This window comes from Corythoichthys intestinalis, chromosome 3 (genome assembly GCF_030265065.1).
Source record: "Corythoichthys intestinalis isolate RoL2023-P3 chromosome 3, ASM3026506v1, whole genome shotgun sequence".
In the NCBI taxonomy this organism is placed as follows: domain Eukaryota; kingdom Metazoa; phylum Chordata; class Actinopteri; order Syngnathiformes; family Syngnathidae; genus Corythoichthys; species Corythoichthys intestinalis.
Window position 1 is genome coordinate 38,243,746 of NC_080397.1, and position 21,094 is coordinate 38,264,839.

The 21,094-nt window shown below is 38.8% G+C and overlaps 1 protein-coding gene across 3 annotated transcripts in view; it reads right to left on the bottom strand.

Annotated features, from left to right (window-relative positions):
- Positions 1–293: 293 nt before the first annotated feature.
- The window catches only part of specc1la (sperm antigen with calponin homology and coiled-coil domains 1-like a), a 40,080-nt gene continuing 19,279 nt past the window's right edge, over positions 294–21,094 (bottom strand). The window contains exons 5-16 of one of the 3 annotated variants that reach the window (XM_057831995.1): positions 18,236–18,443; positions 16,420–16,493; positions 16,074–16,249; positions 14,152–14,315; positions 13,606–13,727; positions 10,814–10,904; positions 8,192–8,281; positions 7,960–8,119; positions 7,739–7,841; positions 3,896–4,012; positions 3,750–3,809; positions 294–1,089 (exon numbers count right to left, since the gene is read on the bottom strand). In XM_057831995.1, coding sequence (XP_057687978.1) covers positions 1,000–1,089; positions 3,750–3,809; positions 3,896–4,012; positions 7,739–7,841; positions 7,960–8,119; positions 8,192–8,281; positions 10,814–10,904; positions 13,606–13,727; positions 14,152–14,315; positions 16,074–16,249; positions 16,420–16,493; positions 18,236–18,443 — 1,455 coding nt within the window. In that variant the 3' untranslated portion in view covers positions 294–999. Of the gene's footprint in view, positions 1,090–3,749; positions 3,810–3,895; positions 4,013–7,738; positions 7,842–7,959; positions 8,120–8,191; positions 8,282–10,813; positions 10,905–13,605; positions 13,728–14,151; positions 14,316–16,073; positions 16,250–16,419; positions 16,494–16,988; positions 17,139–17,452; positions 17,795–18,235; positions 18,444–21,094 lie in introns of those variants that run through there. The other 2 variants (XM_057831996.1, XM_057831997.1) reach the window with 2 other exon arrangements.

The window sequence follows — 21,094 nt, forward strand, 5'->3', positions numbered from 1 at the left end:
AAGTTTACGCTCATTGGGAGTGGTTACCAGTCAAATGCATTGCACATTCTGTAGTTATGTGGACCGATGATCTAGATATGGACAGATTTACATTCACAACAATGGAGTATTTACTTTCTCCGATTATTGTTCAATTACATTAAACCTCTAAGCCCACAACCAAATATTACGTGGTCTGAAATTTAAACTAAAATCCACACATTAAATATTTCCTGCAAGAAAATTGGTGCCGAATTATCCCTTATTCGTGTGTTGTTACTTATGCTTCAAAATGAGACAGTCACTATCTGATATAAGCTATTATTAGTGTGTTGTTACTTATGCTTCTAAATGAGACAGTCACCATCTGATAAAAGCATGTCCGACACAGTAACTAGCTTATTTAAGTTAAAAAAAAAAAAAAAAAGCGAACATCGTGTTCACTATCAGACAACTCCTGATCTTCACATGCTATAGTGAAAAGACACTCTTCAGGTTTTGGCTTTCATGGGAGCTGAGCTGGTGTCAAGCATCAGTCATCACACAGGCACTTTACCCTTTCAAACAAAGGCATCTGAAGCATATATGAACATCTGGAATACTGCAAAAAAAACTGCCTGAGTTCTATTCAAAGGTTTAAGGGAATTCTAAGGGTGCTGATATGTTATATATTTGTAGCAGATGTTTATACTAAAAGTAGAGAAGCTTTGGGCCTTGTACTTTTGTTGCTTGCTAAATGATCAAACAAAGTGTAGAAAATTGCTTGCAAAACGAAAATCCAAGCGGAAGGCACCGAGGCGCGTTTCTTCAGTACATACTTGGTTGACTTCAAGGCTTTACTGCATATTGGCAATATGTCTGTGATCTTCGTTTCAAATTTAGACCTAGTCATGGTGTCGCAAACTACTGAAGAGGTTGAACATGCTATGCGAGCGATGGCGAAAGTGGTATCCAGTGAGGTACAGTTGTAATGTCGGGGTTGAGGTGCGCCCCAGCTCGAACAGTAGTGCCAGATTCTCGTCAGGTCTCAAAGTATTTGTAGATCGCTGTGACGTAAGTCATGACGCTCTGCCAGTCTGGCCGTTCGGTGTGCACCATCTCATTTATGTCCTGAAATGGATTTAAAAGAACAGACTTGTGAGTCACTGTTGGCCGAATGTCTGTTTAACTGATGTATTTTTTGTGATATTTTTGTGTGTGGTGTGCCTTCAATTCACTCATGTAAAATTTGTTGTCTTGGTTCGACAAAAGTTGGGAAAGAATGGTTTAAGTCCACATGTTGAAAAGTCATTTCAACAAAAATATTTTCTTCCAAATAAAATTTCAGTCCATGTCCATATCAAAAACACATTTGTAGTCAGTCAAGTGCAGCATTCCAAATACCAGGTGGAACTCTGATCTTGAACAGTAAGCATGTTTTATCCATTTCTTTTCAATCAGACTGCTGATAAGAGATCAATTTAAAAGCAAGGTATTTGATCCTGATGATTCTGATGCAGCAGTGCCCTTTTAGTTAACATTTTAAATATATTGAAATCCTGCACAACTTTGTTATAAAAAAAAACTTCTGGTGCTACTCATTTACCTTTTCATGCATGATTTTTTTTTTTTTTAAATAACATTTGTGTAGGACAGGGGTCTCAAACTTGCGGCCCAAGGGAACAATATTTTGCGGGCCCAATTTGAAACCCAATTGAAGTACAGGTAGTTAGGATTTCAACTAAATGATGCAGGAGTCTTGTCTGCCATTTTAATCCGGGTCGACTGATACATTAACCTGGATGCGTCCTTGTATAATGTCCGGGACTTAGCCGGGACGCTGCATAATCTTAGAGCCAAGGAAGAGACAGTCCATCGTCCATCTTTAAAAATGTGTGGCTTGTTTTGTTGCCGATCAAATATGACGTAATGCCCGGGTTATAAAATCCCGTCCTTGGCGCTCTCCGTTCAGGGAGGGCTAAGGACGGTCGCAAACATGGGACAAGTCTGAAAGTGTCCTATCCGGGTAATACCCGGTACAACTCCCCTTTCAGACATTGAAAGCCATGACATGGGTAAATCACGCGTCACATTACATGGGAATTTAGCAAGATATAAGTCTGAACGAGGCTTTAGTCTCTAGTCGTTTTTTGTTGTTGTTATTTTTGTTTTTAGTCGCGTAACAGTAACACCTCTCAGCATTGATGGTAAGGACAGTATCTTTTAAAAAAAAATTTTTTTATACTTTATATTATTAATATGACATATAATACATGTTTTTGGATAGTTTTTTGGGATTTAGGGGGTATTTAGGAGTACTTGAAAGGTTAATTCCGGCTTGCGCGGAAATTCAGGTTACGTCACCAACGTAGGAACAGAAGTCGTTTGTAACCCAGGGACAACTTGTATTTGTGTTACCCGCATGTATTTTGCAATGTGCAAAATGATATACAGTACAGTGGCAACTCTACATACGAAGTTAATTCATTCCAGGACCTTGTTTGTAAGTCAAAATGGTCGTATGTCAAGCGGGATTTTCCCTTAAGGATACATTATAATTCCACTAATTTGTTCTACAGCCTGAAAACCTGCACTAAATCCTTAATAAATGCTGTTAGTACTATTGCAAATATAAATTACACAGATCAAAACAAATAAATTGTAAATAACAATCGGAATAAAAATTATTCCGATTTTTATTCACCTGAACGCACCGCGTGGCTGACTTGACAGAGTGAGAGAGGACTTTTTGCTTTGTGTTGCGCAACATCTGAAATAAATGATTAAAAACCTGAAGAAGCTGGCGATTTTTTGGCGATGTTACCACATTTGTAAAGACTGCCGAACGGAAGCTCGCAGGTTCGTCGAGATCGTAGACATTCTACGGCAGTACAATCGAGCCAGTTCACGGACGAGCGCACCTCGCTCATATTTTTCTATAATTTCTATCTTCATTTCAATGGCAAGCCTCTCACCTTTTTCCTTTTTTCACCACCTGTACCAACATTCTTGGAACTCATTTTGATTGGTCTCAAGAAAATCCGCCATGCATCCGTCTTGCCGGAAAACATAGAAACTGTGAGATTGTCATAAAGCGTGGTATTTCGAGCATGTCGTGGGATGCAGAAAGAAATTGCGAGTCAAATTTTACATCGGATGTCAAAAAGATCGTGTGTCAAAGTGATCGTATACCGAGGTACCACTGTATATATCATTAGAAATAAATAAATTGAAGGATCTATTTCAAGAAAAAAAATAAATTTAAATAGTAATAATTTATATATATATATATATATATATATATATATATATATATATATATATATATATATATATATATATATATATATATATATATATCAATTTTTTTTTTAAAAGCCATGTGTAGTAAAAAATATAATTCTAAATAAAATACATTTGAAAAAATAAATAGTAATAAATTCAGTGTATTTTGCGCTGGGAATTTTATTAATCTGTTTTCTTTCATGAATCTCTTGTGACCTCCCATTGCTTAACTCTTTGGCTGCCAGTGACGGCAATTAACGTCTATTCCTTTTAAAAATTTGATTGGACGTCTATATCTGTCAATAGGGGTTTTCATTATCAGTTTCCCAGTTTGCCCATATATTTTGTCTCTGTTCTAGAAGGCTTTTCAATGAAGTATCTTGGTAGATTTGACTTGATGTTATATGAAAATCATGTGACAACCATTCTCTTCTCGTGACAGAAAAGAAAATATTTTTGTCCAAAACATCCATTTCTGCAAAATGTTTTTTCATATTAAAACTCACTAAAGTGCATTTGATCCCGACACTTTCTGCAGCCTGGAACGCCAAAGTGAAGTTTCTCCTCTGTCAGAAAAAAAAAAGACACGCCAACTATTTTTATTTCAACATTTCAAGGTTGGGTTTGCCCTCCGATCTACTAGTATACTTGCCTTGTCTTGGCTGCTCAGCTCTTGATAAGGGATGTGTGCCGGCAAGTAGGTGTGGAGCACAGCGCAGAATGCCAGACCGTCATTCCAACTACTGCTGAAATTGGTGATGTCAATGTTCTGAAACACATGGAAGCAGATCGACAAAAAATATAAACAAGCGAACATTTCTCAGTAGCCAAATTTAAAAGTTACAAGGTGAATTAACCTTGTAAGGCATATGGTATTGGAACAATACAGCCTTGTAACTTTTAACATTCCATCTGTGCCAAGCAATGACACCATAAGCAGCGGTTTTATATGTCAGACGACATTCCTTTATTACAGTGCTTCTCAATTATTTTCTGTTACGCCCCCCCAAGGAAGACGTAAATGTTTCGCGCCCCCCCCCCAACTCTCTGCCGCCACTGTAAATAGTATCATTCGTCTATATTACTATTATAAGTACGCCTCAGCCTAACATTGTGTCCTTTTTTTTCTATTAAAGAAAAAAAGTAACATAGATCAACTTATAATAAAGTATAACTTTTTTAACATTGTGTTGCTTGTAACAGAAAAGACTTAACGCGCATCAATTTGCCTGAAGTTAAAAAAAAAAAAAAAAAAAAAGTCACATCCAAACTGTAAAAATACACTCAAGGTACATTTTTGACCATTTGATACTGAAAAATCAAATGTAATAAAATCAGTAAATAATAACAAATTCAAATTGATTAGAAACATTTACTCTTCAGGACAACATGCCAAAAAATTTGACCGAAAAAAAACAAAAACAAAACTGAATAGAAGGGGGGGGGGGGGGAGTCTTTGGACAGAAGGAAAGTTTTTATTTTCGCTGATTCACCACAGTGCTCACTGGTTTACTGATATAACACTGACAAAGCGGGACGATTGTGACAATTGGCAATATTCGGCACATTTTCGCTGAAAAACAATCAAGCGGCTTATCAATGAGATTGAGGTCTAATGTCTTTAAGTGGCGTCTTAACTGATTTGGCTTCTCCGCTATAATCATTTTTAGACTCAGTAAACAGTGGTCTTTCCTCATTTCCCACTATATTAAAAGTCAAAGGCAAACGGCCCGAAAAAAGCGCATTCTCGGCGGCCGAGGGAGAACCGTAGGTGAGGGCGGTGGTCGTGACGATCCCAAGCCGAAAACGGCACTTCTCGGCCGGACATGTGAGAACCGAAGAAGACAGTGGGTCGCTGCGTGAGTCCAGCTCTGCATTAGTCTCTTCCGTGTGCTCTTGCTTACTTCAAAAATACTGCACGCACTTTGAAAATGAGAGCGCCACTGCCACCCACGGAGTGGATGTGTAAGTACACTTTATTCTAGTACGGCCAAAAAAAAAAAAAAAAAAAAAAAAAAAAAAAAAAAACATGTTCCCCGAGGTCACTCGCGCCCCCCCTGGCATCGCTCTGCGCCCCCCTGGGGGGGCGCGCCCCACCATTTGAGAAGTACTGCTTTATTACAACACGAAATACACGGGTGGGGCACATGAATAATTTTTTAAAAATTAGCTTTTAGTCACGTGGTGATGTTTTGGTTTCTTTTCCAAGGCTCAACAGGCAACAGATAATGGTGAAGTCTGTAATTGCATCATTACATCTGCTAATTGCCTCAACCTTTTTTGGATGAGTAATTATATCCATAATGTCAAGTTAACATTAACCATTTCAGGGACAACGATCACCACAGTGGACATTTAATCAAATGTTATCATCTTTAGCTATGTGAGATTAAAACAAAAAAAAATCCCTGAACAAAATACACTGAGGCCACACTTATTTGAATGTACAGTGATCCCTTGTTTTTCGCAGTTAATGAGGGCCAGAAGGCCGCCATGATAAGTGAAAAACTGCAAAGGAGCGCCCGCCCCCGCTAAAAAAAAGAAAAGATTTTTTTGTGTGTGTTCAAAGTATTTATTCAGATTTAGCTTAATTGTATTTTTTTGGTACTGTCGCATTTTCTCCGATATGTTAGATGATAAATAATCGTTTCAAACAAACAAAAAGTGAAAAAAAAATGTTTAAAAGGGTAAATATATGAAAAAGAAACTCTCGACCACTCCCTTATGTCTGCGATTTCTGCATCGCGACTCTTGTTATATTACCATGTTTCACCCATAAAATCCCCCAAAAATCCAGTTGTGGCCATTCATAGCTGTTTCTTGACAATCAGTGATGCATGCTACATGGAGGTTTTGGATCGAAACAAGGTAAGTACGTGATAATATCTCGTCAAAGTAATGGTGTCTATAATTCTGCTCTCGCGTGCTCTCATCTCTAGATAGGGTTTTGCTGTTTAAAAAAAATTATTATTTTTTTTTAAATGCCCTCCTGTTCAAAAATTTTCTTCCCCCAGAAAATTGAGATTTTAAGCTTTCCAATGACGTATCAAACATACTGTACATATAGGACAATTTTGAGTTTGGCCAAATTGGGGGTCTCACAGCAGAACTTCAATTCACCTGAGTGTTTTCCGCCATATACATACGTTTTTAAAAATATATATTTTGGGAAAAAAATTGAAAAAACAGGTCTTATATGTATCTCTTTCCAATGATAAATCTAAATACATTCATTGAACACACAAAAATGTTTTTTAAGCACTTCACATGTAATAATTATGATAAGTTTTAAACATATTACTGTCCCACCAAATTATTTTTAAACAAGAATAAAGTAGAAAAATGCTTCGCCTTTATTAAATGCATCATTGAGTGAGTCCACTAAAATCCGCTCAATCTGCTCACTTACACACAATAAATTGCCACAGCAATTGTTTAACAGGCTAAACGACGATTGACGCATGCGGCGCTTTGAAGTTTCGGCTTCCAAGTATCTCTGGCAAGATCAAACCTTAACGTCTGTCAATAATCGTTAATTTTAACAAGCAATTCCAGTGCACTGCCTGACGAAGAAAAGCAGCAGGAGGAAGTGTCAGACTATGTGATCGCAATTTAAAAAAAAACAACATTTTACTCCGCGATGGACTGTGGGTGCGAAGTTTAAAGCGCGAAGTAGCGAAGGATCACTGCATATTTTTATTCTAACTTTTTTATTGATTTTTACTTTTAAAATTGTATTTTATTCAAATTATAATTTTTTTTTACTCGTGGCTTTTTAAAATTTTGCATTTACTCCTTTGTATTATTAATGTAGAAATAATAGATTTTTTTTTTTCACAAAAATTGATTCCTCAATCATTTATTTATTTACTTTTACCGCTTATCACAAAATACGTTCGCGCAAAATTTATACTAACGGGCCACAAAATATTGTCCCATGGGCCGCAATTGACCCCGAGGCCACAAGTTTGAGATCCCGTAATAAAACATTTAATTAAAACATTTTTCGAGCATGAAAGGGTTAAACGCTTGTAGAATAAAAAAAACATTTTACTAGTAATTTTCTGATCACAATCACCACACAAATACATTATTTGTTTACTGTATTTGACTGTCTCATGACCTTTTACAAGACATCTTTTTTGTCAAGTCACTTTGTTCAATGTAACGTACTTCCTGCAAACCGTCTCAGTTGCTACGGTAATACTAAACTAAGTTAAGCATCACCTTAATAAATATTGCAGACATGTTTTGATCAGTTCACATAAATGTCGAATAAAGTCAAATTTATTCATATAGCCCTAAATCATTAAAAGAGCTTTTCAGACAGTTGGCATTAAAAGGGTAAATAAATAAACTTAACCGTTGACTCACAGAAACATATCATACATCTTTTTGTCTTAATTATGCCGGTAATTTTCTGCAGTAATATTTCATCAACAACAAAAATATTCATACATTAATAACATAGGGTGATTTCAGGACAATAACCTACTTGATAACCCTCGGTTTTCTTCTGGCACCACTTCAGAAGAGCATTTCTCTTGGATCCTCCATACTCTCGAGCCAGTGCAGATAGAGGGTCCTTACGTTCCTCTCTGCAACAAAAAAACAACAAAGATCTGTTTGTGCTCGCTTACTGACCTTTTCTTTGTAGACCACAATTATCTACTATAGATGCCGTCATCTGATATGATGCAGTTAAATTAGTTGTACCTTAGACGGCTACGAGCCGTGGGTGTGACGGAGGCCGTGGGAGAGGAGGAGGACAGTGAGAGCGGAGAGGAAGTGGCACTCATGGCCATTAGTGAGGATGAAGAGGCTCCATCTTGGGCTGCAATGTCTCTTTTTATCTCTTCACTACTTCGGCGGGAAACTACTTAGAGAAAATTTATACTGTACTTGCATGTACAGTCATAACATGTATTATCCAAATATATTATCCAACCTGAAATTGACTTAGTGGAATCCATGTTGGGGACCCTCTGGAGGACAGAAGGGGGTCGACTGGTTGAGGCTCCTCGGAGAAGGTGCTCAGCTGTAAATACATTATTACACTGTTTAAAAGCGACTTAAAAAGTTGACTTCCATTTACTGTTAGTTTAGCAGCAATTGGTAATAACATCTGGGCCAAATGAAACTCACTATTAAATGTTCACATCAAAACTTTGTCTAATTGCCGTTAAGAGAATAACACTTTAAGCCATTACTATAAGTAGAAGGATTTAAGTGTGTGCTATTTTAAGCAACACAGCAGTATGTACTACAAATAACAGCATCTAGGTTATTGTTATGGTCTCATTCTTTTGTGTTTGGTTTTATTACTTCAAAATAAAATACAGAATCCTGTTTTTTTTTTTTTTTTTTTTTTTTAAATATACACTGGTACCTCTACATATCAACTGAATTCATTCCAGGAACTGGTTTGTAAGTCGAAATGGTCGTATGTCGAGTGGGATTTTCCCATAAGAATACATTATAATTTGATTAATTCGTTCTACAGCCCAAAAACCTATGATAAGGGTGCTCACAATCCACCCACACTAGCGTTGCGATCAACTGGTAGATCGCGACTGACGTAATGAGCACCCCTGTGCTACTCCAATACTTTAATAAATACTGCTGGTACAATTACAAATAGCAATTACACATAGGAAAAAAAATAGAAATACAAATAGGAATAATAATAATAATGTAACGAATCGGGTTGTAATGTGGCGTTGTGTTTTGCATGTTGTTCCTGACAGCACCATGTGACTGACGAGAGTGTGAGATGTTACAATAATAATAATAAATCAGAAATAAAAAGCGTTTTTTTTTTTTTTTGTCACCTTAACTTATAGACACTGTCAAACGGAGGTCAGAGGAGACTGGCCATATTGTCGAGCCAGTTCACTCACACGCACACCACACTCATATTTTTCTACCATTTCCTTCTTCATTTCAATGATAAGCGTCACCTCTTTCCTTTTTCAATGATTTTCACTAACCTTCTTGGGACCCATGTTGATTTCTCTCATAAGAAAATCCACTTTGCGTCTGTCTAGCGGGAGAACAATGAAATCGCGAAACTGTCATAAATGGATGTATTTCGAGCATGTCATCATATGTCGAGACAAATGCCGAGTCAAATTTTACAACGGATGTCGAAAGGATCGCATGCCGAGGTACAGCTGTATATTGTACGATGTTGGTTTGAAAAGAGATTATCTTCTACCCAAGAACTGACATGTTTTAAAACTAGCAGAGACAATTAACCACCATTTATATACAGTGTATCACAAAAGTGAGCACACACCTCACATTTCTGCAAATATTTAAGTATATCTTTTCATGGGACAACACTGACAAAATTACACTTTGACACAATGAAAAGTAGTCTGTGTGCAGCTTATATAACAGAGTTCATTTATTTCCCCCTCAAAATAACTCAAAATATAGCCATTAATATCCAAACCCCTGGCAACAAAAGTGAGTACACCACATGGGAACTACGTACATCCCTAAATGTCCAAATTGAGTACTGCTTGTCATTTTCATTCAAAAATGTCATGTGACTCGTTACTCGAGTGCTGTCAGCATTGCTGCAGAGATTGAAGAGGTGGGGGGTCAGCCTGTTAGTGCTCAAGAAAGCCCGCAAACAGTTTGCTGAAGACATGTCAATAAAGCACATGAATTACTGGAACCATGTCCTATGGTCTGATGAGACCATCTCTTGTGTACCGTCTTCAGAAGAGGCTTCCTCCTGGGGTGACAGCCATGCACACCAATTTGATGTAGCGTGCGGCGTATGGTCTGAGCACTAACAGGCTGACCCCCCACCCCTTCAATCTCTACAGCAATGCTTACAGGACTCCTGTAATGAGTCACATGACATTTTGGAGGGAAAATGACAAGCAGTACTCAATTTGGACATTTAGGGATGTACGTATTTACTAAGGGGTGTACTCACTTTTGTTGCCAGGGGTTTAGATATTAATGGCTATATTTTGAGTTATTTTGAGGGGAAAATAAATGAACAATTATATAAGCTGCACAGACTACTTTTCATTGTGTCAAAGTGTCATTTTGTCAGTGTTGTCCCATGAAAAGATACATTTAAATATCTGCAAAAATGTAAGGGTTGTACTCACTTTTGTGACACACTGTATATGTAGTCATGGTAAAAAAACAAAAATATATGCACAACGCGTCAGACTAGTCTGACCACAGAAACACAAACTGTATATGATGGGAAGGAAACATCAAATGACCAATGTCACAGACAGTGTCACTTTTGTTTGCAAAAGATGACTAGTGGAAGGAAATTGTAAACATTATCATCAGGAGCAGCTTCTCATATAACTCATTAATTCTTAAAAAAAAAAAAAAGACTGAAAAAAGATCACGTTGTTTGCGATTAAATGAGTTTTTAACTCTTAAAATCAGTCAATTAGGTAGTCATTTGTGAAGATTGTTTTATGCCTGTAGGTTTGCACAGTTCTCGAGAGGACATGAAGATCAGACTTTGGAGAGCAACCCATGAAGCCCAATAAAAAAAATTTAAAAAAATATTTTAGTGTAAACTGACATGACATGGAGATGTCTGAATAGCTGGTCCTCTTGTCAGTGAGGGCTGAGAGTGGCTTGGCAGCTGATAGGGATGTTGATACAGAGTGTCTCTGAAAGAGAGAAGACACAATTCCTTCTTTATGACAAAAAAAATGAAAATGTAGTACAATCGATGGAGTCTATTTTTTGTATATATACAGTGCCTTGCAAAAGTATTCGGCCCCCTTGAACCTTGCAACCTTTCGCCACATTTCAGGCTTCAAACATAAAAATATAAAATTTTAATTTTTTGTCAAGAATCAGCAACAAGTGGGACACAATCGTGAAGTGGAACAAAATTTATTGGATAATTTAAACTTTTTTAACAAATATAAAACTGAAAAGTGGGGCGTGCAATATTATTCGGCCCCCTTGCGTTAATACTTTGTAGCGCCACCTTTTGCTCCAATTACAGCTGCAAGTCGCTTGGGGTATGTTTCTATCAGTTTTGCACATCGAGAGACTGACATTCTTGCCCATTCTTCCTTGCAAAACAGCTCGAGCTCAGTGAGGTTGGATGGAGAGTGTTTGTGAACAGCAGTCAGTCTTCAGCTCTTTCCACAGATTCTCGATTGGATTCAGGTCTGGACTTTGACTTGGCCATTCTAACACCTGGATACGTTTATTTTTTAACCATTCCATTGTAGATTTGGCTTTACGTTTTGGATCATTGTCCTGTTGGAAGATAAATCTCCGTCCCAGTCTCAGGTCTTGTGCAGATACCAACAGGTTTTCTTCCAGAATGTTCCTGTATTTGGCTGCATCCATCTTCCCGTTAATTTTAACCATCTTCCCTGTCCCTGCTGAAGGAAAGCAGGCCCAAACCATGATGCTGCAACCACGTTTGACAGTGGGGATGGTGTGTTCAGTGTGATGAGCTGTGTTGCTTTTACGCCAAACATATCGTTTTGCATTGTGGCCAAAAAGTTCAATTTTGGTTTCATCTGACCAGAGCACCTTCTTCCACATGTTTGGTGTGTCTCCCAGGTGGCTTGTGGCAAACTTTAAACGAGACTTTTTATGGATATCTTTTAGAAATGGCTTTCTTCTTGCCACTCTTCCATAAAGGCCAGATTTGTGCAGTGTACGACTGATTGTTGTCCTATGGACAGACTCTCCCACCTCAGCTGTAGATCTTTGCAGTTCATCCAGAGTGATCATGGGCCTCTTGGCTGCATCTCTGATCAGTTTTCTCCTTGTTTGAGAAGAAAGTTTGGAAGGACGGCCGGGTCTTGGTAGATTTGTAGTGGTCTGATGCTACTTTCATTTCAATATGATGGCTTGCACAGTGCTCCTTGAGATGTTTAAAGCTTGGGAAATCTTTTTGTATCCAAATCCAGCTTTAAACTTCTCCACAACAGTATCTCGGACCTGCCTGGTGTGTTCCTTGGTTTTCATAATGCTCTCTGCACTTTAAACAGAACCCTGAGACTATCACAGAGCAGGTGCATTTATACGGAGACTTGATTACACACAGGTGGATTCTATTTATCATCATCGGTCATTTAGGACAACATTGGATCATTCACAGATCCTCACTGAACTTCTGGAGTGAGTTTGCTGCACTGAAAGTAAATGGGCCGAATAATATTGCACGCCCCACTTTTCAGTTTTTTATTTGTTAAAAAAGTTTAAATTATCCAATAAATGTTGTTCCACTTCACGATTGTGTCCCACTTGTTGATTCTTGACAATATATATACAGTGCTGCTCGAAAGTTTGTGAACCCCACAGCGATGGTCAGATTTTTTGTAAAAAAAACTAAAATAACCTTATTAAATGTTAAGTTATACCCAAATCCACAATACTGACATTCCAAATAATGGACTGAAACAAAAGAAATAGTTATATTGTCATTCTTTATTTAACAAAAGTGGTTGATTTAAGAAAAACTCAGATATCATGTGTGCAAAAGTATGTGAACCCCTTCAGTTAATAGGATATTGCGCCTCCTTTTGCAGAGATTACCTCAACCAAACGATTTCTGTAGTGACTAATCAGCCTCTCACATCTACTTTGGGGGATTTTTGCCCATTCTTCCTTGCAGAACGCAGTCAGTTGAGAGAGGTTTGATGGGCGTCTGGCATGAACTGCTCGCTTCAGGTCCCGCCACAGCATTTCAATGGGATTTAGGTCAGGACTTTGACTGGGCCAGTCCAGAACACGAATCTTCTTCTTTTTCAGCCATTCCTTGGTTGTATTGCTGGAATGCTTTGGATCATTATCATGTTGCATGATCCACCTTCTGCCAAGCTTTAACTTCAAAACAGATGGCGTCAGGTTATGTTCTAGGATTTGACAATATTCCTCAGAATTCATGATTCCCTGGACTATGTGGAGTTGTCCAGGTCCTGAGGATGAAAAGCAAGCCCAGATCTTGACATTCCCACCTCCATGCTTCACTGTTGGGAGAAGGTTCTTTTGGTGGTATGCAGTGTTGACTTTTCGCCAGACATGGCGGTTTTGGTTGTGACCAAACAGTTCAATTTTGCACCTACATCAGTTGATGAAAACTCTTTTTAATTTAGTCTGGACAACACAACTGTTAAAAAAACAAAAAAAAAACTACTGAATTGATTGATTAGGAAATCAGGTTGAAATAATAGAAAATTCCAAAATGTTGAGGGGGTTCACAAACTTTTGAGCAGCACTGTATACACACATATAGGCAGTATCAGAGCAAGCAAGCATTTTCTGGGCATGTGTTTGTATGATTTCTGTTATGTATAGGTTTGTTACAATCATATATGACTTTCAGCTTTCCTTCCATACCTGGATTGGCGATACAGCAGCAGCTGGTGGCGTCTTCATTGGACTGGGACTGAGAGGGGTGCGTGGTAGTGGCGTGGCTGGTGCTGTTGGAGTCACAGTGGCAGTACTGCTAGGCGCTGGTGCTGGAAGTTACAAGAAAAAAGTAAAATGCAAGGACTGACGTATTAAAACTACCCCCAATGCCTTCAAAAGAACATTGTGGCACCAAAGCTATGAACCCGGGTGTTTAGCTCTGTTGTCTGTGCGCTGGGATACTATGTTGGTGACGCTAGATCAATCCCCGGTTGGAGTAAAATACTTAAAATGTTCAGTTCAAACTAGTTAAACTGAAGTCCTATTTGCTCAGAACATTGCGTTCAACGTTTTTTTAAGGAGTTTTCCATCAAAAGTTGAAAAAGTCATGATTTTGGTTAACTTGAAATGTCAAGCTGAACAAACATTTTTCCCCTTTGTTTACAGTGTATGTTTTTGGAAGCAGTACCACATTTTAAAAAATATGACAGAGACTATAAGGCAAATTGTGTAGCTCGGTTGCATATACAGTACCCTGCGAGGCACTGTCAAAGCTCTTGATGAGTGTTTTGACAGTTGGCGAAGGCTCCGAAGAGGTGGAAGATCGACGACTGAGCCCCATCCCCTGCCTGAGAGCAGCCAAGTCCCTTTCCACTGCATTCATATAGTTATACACTCGGCCTCTCTCCTCTTCTTGCCTGGAAATTGGGAATACACTCAGCTAAATATCAACAACATATTCAGACTAGACATGTGCCGATTACCGGTTTCAAGGTGTACAGTGCTATGAAAACGTCAAGGTTTCAAAACCGACAAATTTTTACGTCATACCGTCCCTAAGGTATTAGCGATTTTTTTATGTCCCAAAAATGCAGGGAGAAATCCCTCGCTTGCAACTGTAATACCCCTTTCCCACTAGCCAAAAAACCCATGTCAACCCACTAACAATCGGCTTTTTGGTGGCAGTGGGAAAGGTGCAGCGACCCGCCTCGACCCGTGTCAATCAACCCGCCAAGCGACCCGCGTTAAAATCACCTCGGTTCTGATCGTCATGCAGTGTGAAAGCAAAACCCCGGGTCAACAGTCAACATCCTAATCTAAGTGGTGACGTAGGCTCTTACGTGATGCGTAACATAATGCCATAACAGGTGAAACAAAGGCTCTTCTCCTCCTTCTGTGACTTACACGACTCCTTTCAATTTCAAACCAAAATTCACGTCGCCTACGATGCCTCAGCACAAGCAGAGTGTTGATCCTTTGCTGTATTTCAACCATTTTGAGGGCAGTAAAAAGCATGAAAACAGAGAACACAAACGGAAAGGAGGCTTCCATGTTGCTCTGCATTGTTTACTTCCTTGAACTGAATGAATTCGGTCGCACTTGTCGACGCACATCTTAGCGTGGTGACGTCACGTAACCTTACGCACGGCTAAGGAGGGGTGGGGGGTTAGAAGGGTGAGGGAAAAAAAAAAGACACGACTTTTTTTTTGTCAATGGGAAAGGTGCCAAATGGCAATTGCAAGTGGGGTGCATCAGCTTGGAAAAAATGTGCGTTGACCCACTAGTTTCAGTGGGAAAGGGGCATAAGGCTCAACTCTACCCCACCGGTTGTTGCCCAGTTTCAGTGAGTCAGTGAGTCTCCACGATAGCTGGAAGAGGTCAAACTCCTGAACTTTTCCCTCAATCGAAGAAAACGAAATCGCTGGTACGGGAATACTTCGGCTACAGAAAAGTTACAGATGGCCGCAGCTTAGAGGAGGAGGGCCAACCGACATGTAAAACATGTTTGCGGCGGGCGGAGGAGGCAATACCTCAAATATGATTTCGCATTTATATAAAATTAAAGGTTAGTAAACACTGTCATGAACATTTCCCACCAGCTACAACCATTACTCGAGCATGTATAGTGTGTCTAGCTGTGGTAAAACGTTGAGAAAGATAGTGTGTGTATAATGCAAACATAATACGAGTCATTTTCACGTGCTTTTTATGGAAAAATAATTCAATTATTTTTGTTCTGATGGTAACAATGTTGAACTGTCACTGTGGGTTTAGGCTCTCCTAAAGGCCTGCATTTATTTTAATTTTATTTAGAATATTTTGTTATTTTCTTTTAATTTATCTTCTTCAAATCTATCAAATAAAATAACTGTTCAATGGAAAAGTTTTTATTTTAACCCAGATATCTTAAAGTAACATATTTAGGGCTGTAATTGGAATACCGTGATACCATGAAACCATGATATTTTTCGCTTAAGGTGATCATACCGGCACATGCCTAATTCAGACGTTGGAAAATTACACAAATTTATGAAATTAAGATTGTATGTATGTATGTGGGGATCATATATATATATATGTATATATATATTGTCCCTTACATACTGTTGTATAGCAAAAATGGTAACAGAACACAAAAAAAGCCTGAAACTGTCAGAAAATTTTCTGTAGCATACTTGCGGCTTTTGACTTCATCTAGTTCTTTGCTCAGCTTGTCATTCTTCTCCAACGCCTCCTGCAGACGGCGCCGCAGGTCTCCGATCTCTTCTTGCGCTTCCGACTTGATATCGTTAGCAATGACGACCGCTGTTTGCAGGTCTGCTTGGAACTGACGCCACTCCATCGACTCCTCCTGTGCCAGGGAGTGACATTTCACATCATTTAGGTACTGCGCAAACATTAAAACAGATACACCTGCACAATGGTATTTGGATTTTTTCATTATTGTTGAGATTTTTTTCTGTAATTAAGCTTTCATGTTTTTAAAGTGGATTTGCTAGTTGCTAGCCGTGCCTGACTTACCCTGAGCCTGCGATGAAGGATCTTTATCTCTCGTTCCATGTCATGTTTCTGATCTTGGTGCTTTTTTACAGAGTCTGTTTTTAAAAAAAAAAGTGGTGACACTTCAGGAGTTGGTCACAGACTACAGCTCTTAATCAGGCCTCATGGACATAACAGTGTTGTTGGGATAACAAAGCCATCATATGGGGCTACATGATGCAAGACATAGCAATTTCTTTATAGAAGTTTTAGCCAGTGTGTGTGTTACCAGTGTGAGCGCAACCTCCGAGCAGTGAATGTCACAGTGCGGTGAGTGTACACTTAAAAGTATTTGTCAAATAAATGCTAAACCCTTTAAGAGGAAAGACCGCTTCAGAGTGGTGTTCATTTGCAGTTAGCTTCAAAATTTAGCGACAACTTCAGTCTAGTACATAATGTGAAATATGTGGACAGCTTTTATCTCTTTGTAGCCACAAGATGCTTCTTTGCAATAAACAATAAATGACAATAAACTGTCTTGGTGAGTGTTCCGTTGAGAGCATTCTACCACATGGTATAATACTCTTTATAAAAAAAAGTTCGTAAATTACTTCCAGATTTTTTGCTTCATTCTTTGTGGATTCTTGCGCAGTTAATCGACTCCTCATTTCAGTTTAAACATCGAGACAAACAGCAGTTTATATTCAATCAGGGAATCATAACCAAATAATGATTCTCTTCCTTGAGGTTGCCATTAGACGTACAAAACCCTTTATTGTGTAAAGACATTTGTTTGTGCTTTGTTTTTTCATTCACTGTCAATCAAAGCGGGATTTTATAATGTAAGAAAAACAGTTTCACGGACAGAGTGTTAATAGAGAAAATAATCGTTTTTTGTTTTTAACTTGCTCATTTAAAAGTATGTCACAATTGTGTGACAACTAGGGCGTGCCAAAATATCGAAATGGTCATATATCATGATAGTTTGTACCCCAAAAGGTCATCGAAATGCTCTGCCAAGAATCGGAACCAACAAGTTGCTACCAAAATCTTCCACTAGAATAGTGTCTGTTACCTCAATGGCTGCCTTTGACGGTGCTAGACACTCAATCCATTTAGACTGGGACCAAACCAGAGCATTCATATCCGGTCTTTCCGAGTTTCGGGGCATTTACAGGTCACTTTCTGTTCATTTTAGGGCATTTACAGGTAACTTCCTGTTGCGTTTGAGTCACCACCTATTTATTTGGGGATATCCCCAGGTCACTTCCTGTTGATTTTAGGTTGAAGAACAGGAAGTTCTTCCTTCTCATTCTCCAACCTAAAATTAACAAGAAATGGCCCATAAATGCTCAAAAAACAACAGGAAGTGACCCAGAAATGTCCCAAAATCAACAGGAAGTGACTGAAAATAAACAGCAAATGACCTGAAATGCCCTAAAATGAACTCATCGGTTGTTATTGACGGCCATAGACGTCCAACCCGTTTGAAGTGGGAGTGAATCCAGCAAATGAACAAATTTTCATTCACTGCCACCCTTCCAGTTCTAATGGATTGGATGTCTACCAGTGATAAACTCATTTAAATTCACAGCTGAAGGATGAAAATAGCTTGTTTTTCTTATTATATTGCAGAACCCCAGAGGTTCCCACCCCTAGTGACAACATCTTTAAAGCTTTATAGGTTAAAAAAAAAAACTCAGCCAAGTATCAACTTGAAAGAAAAGATAGCACACAGTGTAATTGTGTATCTTATCACATTAAGGCGAACAGTAATTTCAGCAATCATCAACACGCACTCACTGTTAACCTTGATTAGAAATAGCACATTGTGAAAAATTCTTTTTTTGTCACTTACTCTCAAGGTCGGTGATGATGAGGTTGTCATGCAGCTTTAGAGCTCGGTGCTGCTCTACTTCGTCTTCCAGCTCAAAGATGGTTTCTTTCATGTCAACGATTTCGGTCTCTTTCTCTTGCAGCTCCACACGCTGCTTCTCGAGCACGTGCGCTTGCTCTGTCATTTGTTGCTGCACCTGCTGCTGGAAGTCTCTGTATTCGCTGTCAAGCTGCTCACACAGAAGAATGGAGTTAATTATGACTTTGTTCATACTCTAATTATGTAAAATATGTACTTTCTTGGCACTACCTTAAATTAAGTTAAAGACAAGCAAACCTAAACTAAATTAACATCATATTAATCTTAGTACAGTGTTTTGGCTAGTGCGGAGTCTGACCCAACAATATATACAGTGGGGCAAATAAGTATTTAGTCAACCACTAATTGTACAAGCTCTCCCACCTGAAAATATCAGAGGCCTGTAATTGTCAACATGGGTAAACCTCAACCATGAGCGACAGAATGTGGAAGAAAAAAAAACAGAAAATCACATTGTTTGTTTTTTTAAAGAGTTTATTTGCAAATCATGGTGGAAAATAAGTATTTGGTCAATACCAAAAGTACCTTTTGTTGGCAATAACGGAGGCCAAACGTATTCTGTAACTCTTCACAAGCTTTTCAAACACTATTGCTGGTATTTTGGCCCATTCTTCCATGCAGATTTCCTCTAGAGCAGTGATGTTTTGGGGTGTCGTTGGGCAACACGGACCTTCAACTCCCTCCACAGATTTTCTATGGGGTTGAGATCTGGAGACTGGCTAGGCCACTCCAGGACCTTGAAATGCTTCTTACAAAGCCACTCCTTTGTTGCCCTGGCTGTGTGTTTGGGATCATTGTCATGCTGAAAGACCATGCCACGTCTCATCTTCAATGCCCTCGCTGATGGAAGGAGATTTTCACTCAAAATCTCTCGCTACATGGCCCCATTCATTCTTTCCTTTACACAGATCAGTCGTCCTGGTCCCTTTGCAGAAAAACAGCCCCAAAGCATGATGTTTCCACCCCCATGCTTTACAGTGGGTATGGTGTTCTTCGGATGCAATTCAGTATTCTTTCTCCTCCAAACACGAGAACCTGTGTTTCTACCAAAAAGTTTTATTTTGGTTTCATCTGACCATGACACATTCTCCCAGTCCTCTTCTGGATGATCCAAAGGCTCTCTAGCGAACCGCAGTCGGGCCTGGACGTGTACTTTCTTCAGCAGGGGGACACATCTGGCAGTGCAGGATTTGAGTCCCTGGCGGCGCATTGTGTTACTGATAGTAGCCTTTGTTACTGTGGTCCCAACTCTCTGTAGGTAATTCACTAGGACCCCCCGTGTGGTTCTGGGATTTTTGCTCACCGTTCTTGTTATCATTTTGACGCCACGGGGTGAGATCTTGCATGGAGCCCCAGATCGAGGGAGATTATCAGTGGTCTTGTATGTCTTCCATTTTCTAATAATTGCTCCCACAGTTGATTTCTTTACACCAAGCATTTTACCTATTGCAGATTGTCTTCCCAGCCTGGTGCAGGTCTACAATTTTGTCTCTGGTGTCCTTCGACTGCTCTTTGGTCTTGGCCATAGTGGAGTTTGGAGTTTGACTTACTGAGGTTGTGGACAGGTGTCTTTTATACCGATAATGAGTTAAAACAGGTTCCATTAATACAGGTAACAAGTGTAGCCTCGTTAGACCTCGTTAGAAGAAGTTACACCTCTTTGACAGGCAGGAATCTTGCTTGTTTGTAGGTGACCAAATACTTATTTTAAACTCTAATTTGGAAACAAATTCTTTAAAAATGAAACAATGTGATTGTTTTTTTTCACATTCTGTCTCTCATGGTTGAGGTTGACAATTACAGGCCTCTCTAATCTTTTCAAGTAGGAGAACTTGCACAATTGGTGGTTGACTAAATACTTATTTGCTCCACTGTAGGTATTTTAAAAAGAAATTGTTTAGTTCCCCTTGAACTCATTTAATCCCATTGATGGCGGTAGACGTGCAATCCATTGTGACAGGGTTAATTTATGAAATAAATAAGGTTGGGCAAGTCAACTGGTTAACTCCGAAGTTAACATCGTATTTTACTTTAACCGCATATTAACATCACTTAGGAAAAAGTTACGCCTTTTGTCTGCTTGATTGTTTCTGTGAACAGATTCAATTGAGAACAGCATGCCTTAATACAAAGCAGAGCCCAGCATCAGTTCAGATTGCTTTCCATTAAGAGTGGTGGATCAAACATGTAGGCTCACTCCGACTGTCTTACTTGTACAGTACAGTATATACTACAAAATATGCTACCTAGCTATAAGTAACATTGTAACTTCCTTTACCAAGGGGATACGCCCTCTGACAAAAGTCTTGTCGCTTATCCATTTTGTAGAAACAATTCATAATTACCTGACTTACAATTATTCAATTGGTTTCAGAAATGGCTCATATGAAAGCTAAGACCCTCCCAAATGATGTTGAATGTACAAAAATATATTTGTATCACTGAAAAAAGATGTATCATTTAATGAAGACATAAAGGTCAAATTTTGGCAAGACAAAAGTTTTGTCGCCCACAGAAACTAGTGTGAAAACTGAACAAAAAATGTACTTCAAATACAAAAATATGTTACATAACATAAGCGAATTACGTAGTGGTGCTGTGAGATCCAAATTTGATATTTTGTATGGCTTTTTTTTTTTTCCCCCCTACAGGCATGAATCCAAACAACCATACAGCATTTATATATGTTTACAATTAATTCAACCCGAAAAGAAAAGGGCAGACGGGAGAAGCCGAAGCCTATTGAATCCCACCCCCAGCATACCATATAGGATGCAGAAA